The 6,271-nt window shown below is 46.6% G+C and overlaps 1 protein-coding gene across 1 annotated transcript; it reads right to left on the minus strand.

The window, feature by feature from the left end:
• Positions 1-2,740: 2,740 nt before the first annotated feature.
• Positions 2,741-5,952, minus strand: SPMIP9 (sperm microtubule inner protein 9). Its single transcript, XM_059407730.1, has 3 exons — positions 5,926-5,952; positions 5,163-5,255; positions 2,741-3,169 (listed from the first exon to the last, which is right to left on the minus strand). Exons 1-3 carry the CDS (start codon positions 5,950-5,952, stop codon positions 2,741-2,743), a joined length of 549 nt encoding a protein of 182 aa, XP_059263713.1.
• Between the last annotated feature and the right edge of the window lie 319 nt (positions 5,953-6,271).

Genomic DNA, 6,271 nt, shown 5'->3' on the forward strand with positions numbered 1-6,271 from the left:
CAGAAAAAAAGTTTATTCTGTAGCCTAATTTGTAAGAGAAAAATACATAATTGGCAACAACCTGAATGTCTAACAACAGTAATTATGGTACGTTTGTGCAAGGATATTTATAAAGTTCTGAGGTTGAGTGGCAATGTTTACAGTTAGTGCCACAAAGACCAAGCAGGATTTGAAATTACATATTCAGTACGAGATGTGTAACAATGCCTACGAAAGGTCTCCCTGAACACTGACTGTATCTCAGATGCTGTGCGAACAGGGTTGGCTCAAAAGGGAGGACTGTTACTAGTGCTTCTGCTGAGGAGGACATGGTTGATCAGAGACATGAAATAACTTTCTAGAATACCCCTCAGCTGCTGAGATGTAAACTCAGGCATGGGTGAAATCCCACCTTTGTCTGGCTCAGCAGCCCAAAGATCTGACTGTTACCTGGCACCCTGGGCATCAAAAGGTTAACAGTGGCTGTCACTGAGTGGGTTTAGGGGTGATTTCTTTCTCATCTTCACACCTTTCTTTCTTTTTTTTTTTTTTTAAGATTTTTCTTTATTTATTCCACAGACAGAGATCACAAGTAGGCAGAGAGGCAGGCAGAGAGAGAGGGGGGAAGCAGGCTCCCCGCTGAGCAGAGAGCCCCAATGTAGGCTCTATCCCAGGACCCTGGGATAATGACTGGAGCCCAAGACAGAGGCTTAACCCACTGAGCCACCCAGGCGCCCCTCTTCACACCTTTCTTCACTATGCATCATTTGCTACTGAAAGTATTAATTTTATGTTAGGAAAAAAAAAGTTCAAATTACATATTTTAAATCATGTATTTAAAAGTTAAGACAGAACATGTTTGGAACACGTGCTAGATAAAGAGCTAACAGGGCCATGTGAAAAAAATTCCTATAAATTGGTTAGACAAAAGAGAATTCAGGGCCAAAAATGTGACTCAAAAACCCAGTGGCTAATTAGATCAAATAGATCCTATATCTCACTAGTGGCCAAGTAATCGCAGATCGAAGCCGTGATGAGGTACCATTTCCCATTTATGAAATTGGCAAAAACCGAAAAGATTGTTAATATCCATGCGCTGGTGAGGAGATGGGGAGGAGGAAGAGGGCTGTTCTGGTGTTATCTATGAGCACCAAGCATCTACCCCATTTGACCCAGCACTTGGAAGACTCTGACTTACAGAAATAAAAGCATCGCTTGTAAGGGTATATGCTCATGAATTGTTATTGCTGCATAATTTGCAGGAAAGAAATTGGAAAAGCATAACTGCCTCCTCCCAGTAAGGAAATAGTTTCATAAATCAAGATCCATCAGTTCAATGGAAAAGACCAACTGACTCAGAACCTGCATTTTAACAAGATCTCCTAGGGGAGCCTCAGAGTGTAGGGTGATTCCCACGGAAAAAGCCTTTTCATGTGTTGTGGCAAAAATAGAGTCTTCCGTCCGAATAATCCTCTCCTTCTATTCTACAAACTTCTCATTTGTTGCTGTGCCCATGGCTTAAAGGTGAGTTTCCCAGCCTTCCTTGCAGTTTGTTGGGACCAGGTGCTGCGCTCTAGCCAAGAGGACAGGACTGAAAGTGACGAATATCATGTCTGTCTTGCACCCCTAAAAGGGAATCCACCTGTATTCATCTGGGTGTTTCTTGCTTTCTGCTCACAGGAAAATGTTGATAACTGAATGGGTCACTATCTTAGCTTGGACCACCATAACAAAATATCACAGGCCAGTGGGCTTCAACAACTGGAATTTATTTTCTCACAGTTCTGGAGGCTGGAAGTCCATGATCAAGGTCTGGCTGAGGCTGGTCTCTGGTGAGGCTTCTCTTCCTGGCTTACAGATGGCTGCCTTCCCTGCTGTGTCCTCATTTGGCTGTTCGTGTGTGTGTGTGTGTGTGTGTGTGTGTGTGTGTGTGTGTGTGTCCACCAATCCTATCAGAACAGAGTCCCACCCTTATGACCTCATTGAACCTTAATTGCCTCCTAAAAGCTCTATCTCCAGATACAGTCACATTGGGGGTCAAGGCTTCAACCTATGAATTTTGGGGAGGGGGGACACAATTTATCTTATGGTAGCTGCCAGGGACACAGAGATGGGAGCCACAGCAGTGGTGCCCCACCCCCCTCGGCTGCCTACCTCCGAACTGGTAGACGGGGAAGAAACTAGGGTGTGGTTCAAGCCACTGCACCCAGGTTCCTTGCTTCCGCAGCTCCAGCAGCTCCCTAACTCACGCATGTGTGGATATGTTGATCAAAGCTCCGCTGAGCAAGAAGGAAAGTATAAAAGGATGCTCTCGAGACGGTTCCTGCTGATTGCTACAGGGTGGGTGTGGTGAGCCAATGAAACACACGAGGGAAGCTCCCCAACAGCATTCGCACAACTTGAGACAACTGTAGGAAATCGCATTGTCCCATTTTGTAAGTAAATGCCTAAAGCAACAAGAATCTTTCCAGCAGGACTCTTCGTTGTCATGAGATATCCCACAAATTCCAGCCTCCCTACACACCAGTGTTCCTCCCTCCCCACTTCCACAACCCCCATCCGCCCCTCCCTTCCGCAGGTGGTGGGAGGGGGTGGATGCTGTCCCAGCGCAGGCCAGGGAACCAGGTAGAACAAGCACGCGCAGTGCTGTCTTTCTAGGGTTTTATTTTCAGCCCTCCTGTCTATTCTCCGAGTGCCGTGCAGGAATTGCCTTGTGAGAGGGAGGATGTCCCTAGGGCCCCTGAGGGCGCTCTCCCCCTTCCTACTGGTAAAATGGCATCAAGGGCCCCCATCGGTTCAAGATAGGGAACTTGACTTTATGGTGATAGGGACATAGGCAGCCAGGCAGTAGAAAGTAGCCCTTGCCCTCCTCAGGTGCAGGCTGGAGCTCGGGCTCCAGGAGGCACGGAAAGCCGGCACTCTGGCGGACCCGGTTAGGGGTACCCCGGGCCAGGTACAGGGCGTGGGAAACGGGGTACACAGAATGGCAGATACTGGTGAACCTGCACTCATCCTCCTCTGTGGCCACTCGGTCCTGGTCCTGCAGGGGGAAGAAGCCGGGCTGTCCCAGGTCTTTGGCGGTCATGTGGGGTCTTCTGAAGGCGGGGTATCCATCCTCTAGCTTGGGTGTAGAGCTGGGGATGGCCCTATAAAATTCTTTCTCCCGGAGTTGGGCATCCAGCTTTGCTTGCTGTGGAAATAAATCACACAGGAATGGATGGCTGAGACAGGGGAAAGGCGAAGATTCCTTGGCCTCATCCAGGACAGAGCACACTTCTCTTTAGTTAAAAAAGTTTAAACTGGTTTTTGAATGGTGGTATGTATGACCCGGGGAAATACTGAAGTGATAGAAGAGGGTTTCTCGTGAAAAGTCTGTCTCTTTCCTGCTTCTCCTTTTCCCTTGGTTCCCATCTCCAGACATATTCACTGAGGTAAGAGCTTTTTCCTATCTTTCTAGACACAGTTTATGTTCGTATAAACATATAATGGAGGGGCACCTGGGTGGCTCAAAAGCCTCTGCCTTTGGCTCAGGTCATGATCTCAGGGTCCTGAGATGGAGCCCTGCATCGGGCTCTCTGCTCAGCGGGGAGCCTGCTTCCCCTTCTCTCTCTCCGCCTGCCTCTCTGCCTACTTGTGATCTCTCTCTCTTTCTGTCAAATAAATAAATAAAATCTTTAAAAATAAAACATATAATGGAGTTTTATACCCCCTGGCTTGTCCTCAATGAATGCATATTATGACCCCACTCTGCATTTTACTTCCACTAAATACTATATCCCAGAAATTGTTCCTTGTTTGTACAGATTTTCTTTTTATTTTTAGTGGAGCTACCTGGAGACGGGAAAGGATTTCTTGAACAAGCCTTTAAAAGGGCAAACGATAAAGGGAAAGACAGCTAATCCGACTATATTAAAGTAAAAGTTTCTATTCGCTGAAAGGGAGGGAAAAGACGAACCACAGCCCGTGACGGGTGTTACCATTTCTATAACTGACAAATGAAACACGTCTAGAGTATCTACAGAACTCCTACAAATTAAGAAGAAAAAAGACAAGCATCCCACTAACAACAGGGACCAAAGACATGACGGACATCTCCCAGAATAATGAATATCCATAAACATATGAAAAGATGCTAAACCAGAGCACAAGAAGATATTATTTCAAACCCACCAAATAAGCCAAACCCACAATAAGCCACCAAATAAGTCTTTCAACACCAAGTTGATGGCAAATTTGGAGAGCCAAAGAAGGAACGGTCCCCCACTCCAGTGACACAGCCACTTTGGCAAGTAACGATATTCCCTGGGACAAGCAATTCCCCTCCTGGGGCGGCAGACTCCTGAACCTTAGGCTGTGGAATCCTCATCGCAACACAGGGCAGTGAGATCACCAGCCCAGTAAAAACCCAGATGTCCAACAGAAGAGGGGACAAGTATATGGTGGCACGTTCATGCAATGTAATAAGACACAGCAGAAAATGAATAGCATACTATAAGTAACATATTACTCAGCAAAAAGCAAAAGCCACAGAAGAGTACAAATAGAATGATCCAGTGTGTAACAGAGCTCAAAAAGGCAAACCTCAACAGTTTATAGGGATATATACCTATAGAGCACAACTGTTTTTAAAAGACACCAAGGGAATGATTAACCTCAAATTCAGAATAGTACCTACCTCTTAAGGGGGAAGAAGGGGGGTGCCCTAGGGTACTTCTAATGTGCTATGTTTTCATTCTGGGGGCTGATAATGGGCACACTGGTGTTTGTTTTGTCAATGCTATTTAAACCGTGAATGTGTATCATTTATACTCTCGTGTTCATGACTTAGGGTTGATGTACGTTTTTTTTTTAAGATTTTATTTATTTGACAGAGAGAGACACAGCAAGAGAGAGAACACAAGCAGGGGAGTGGGAGAGGGAGAAACAGCCTTCCCGCCGAGCAGGACCCTGGGATCATGACAGATACTGAAGGCAGATGCTTAAAGACTGAGCCACCCAGGCACCCCAGGTTGATGTACATTTTAAAAAACATACACACAATGCACGCACATAAAAGATTTCCTCAGCTCTCCCGGTATCAGATACTGTTCTAAAGAAGTGCCCCCAATATCCACACATAATAAAGATAGAATAAAGGTGATTTCCACGGGCCATGGACAGAAGACAAGAGAGTCAGTTCTTACCTCTTGTGGTGTGACTCTGGAGTACTTGTGCTTCCCGTAGGGTTGGTAGTCAACCATGTAGGAGCTCTTGTATGTGTCTAAATCCACAGGGGCCTGGAGGGCAAGGGAGATTCCAAAACAAGAGATCCCATCTTGCCATTCTTCCACCTAAAGGCATTCGACAGCTTCTCATTGCCCATAGGACCCAGACCAACTTTAGAGCCCGGCATTCAGAGCCCCTCATGATCTGGTTTCTACCGACCCTTGCCAGCTCACCCCGCTTGACATCCCTCCATGCCCTCTGCAGCAAACTCCTACACATCCTCTAAAACCCAGCTGAATTTCTTCCCCCCAACAGCTATCCCATCCTTTTATTCCTCAAGTTTGTATTCCTCCAAATTACACGCTTACTCCTCTGCTTTCATAACACATTTTGCCTCCCTTGTTACGGCACTTAGCAGGGGGACTGTAATTGATTGAATGAAGTATACTAGATCAGGACCTAACCTTTGGCATCTCTACAGCCTTGAAGCCCAACACAGGGCTGAGGGTGCCTTATAAATGCATGAATGAAATAAATAAATAATAAATAGTAATAAATAATGAATAATGAACTCCCAGAAAATTGTATATCCTTGCTTTCCTCTTTGCCTATTAACCACCCCCCCCACACACACCCCATTCCAGAATGAGGACCAGAGGGACCCCCACAGCACCTGGGCCTGTTTGCTAAAGCTGCTCGACCTTGAGGTGGTCACAAAGGACAGACACCCACAACACTCACCTGTCTGGGGTACACCACACCTGCCATAGCAGACAACCTAGACACAGACAAGCTGGTTAGACCTGCTTCCTCTGACCAGGCCAGGGGAAGCAGCCGTTGTCCCCAAAGCCATGTCAAGCAAGCAAACTGCCCCAGTCCTCTTAGCGCCCCCTGCACGTTACTCAGTCACCCAGGGCTTGAAGGCAGCCGCACGGATCAATGGGCACGTGTGCAGGGATTCTGGGACCAAGGGGCAGGAGCGGGTCCCAGAAGGAATCAGAACTGAGGAGAACAGCAGATTCACCTCTCAAACAAGGTGGGTAGTGTGCTAATAAATCTTTAACAACAGCCTTTTTGAGGCAAATAA

This window comes from Mustela nigripes, chromosome 7 (assembly GCF_022355385.1).
Source record: "Mustela nigripes isolate SB6536 chromosome 7, MUSNIG.SB6536, whole genome shotgun sequence".
Taxonomy (NCBI): domain Eukaryota; kingdom Metazoa; phylum Chordata; class Mammalia; order Carnivora; family Mustelidae; genus Mustela; species Mustela nigripes.

Excerpts from the sequence above, each read along its gene's own strand:
- SPMIP9 (XM_059407730.1), bottom strand. The coding sequence starts at position 5,952 with ATGGCAGGTGTGGTGTACCCCAGACAG. Across the intron at positions 5,256-5,925 it reads GTGTGGTGTACCCCAGACAG|GCCCCTGTGGATTTAGACAC; the intron begins GTGAGTGTTGTG and ends CTTGCCCTCCAG. Across the intron at positions 3,170-5,162 it reads CCAGAGTCACACCACAAGAG|CAAGCAAAGCTGGATGCCCA; the intron begins GTAAGAACTGAC and ends TTATTTCCACAG.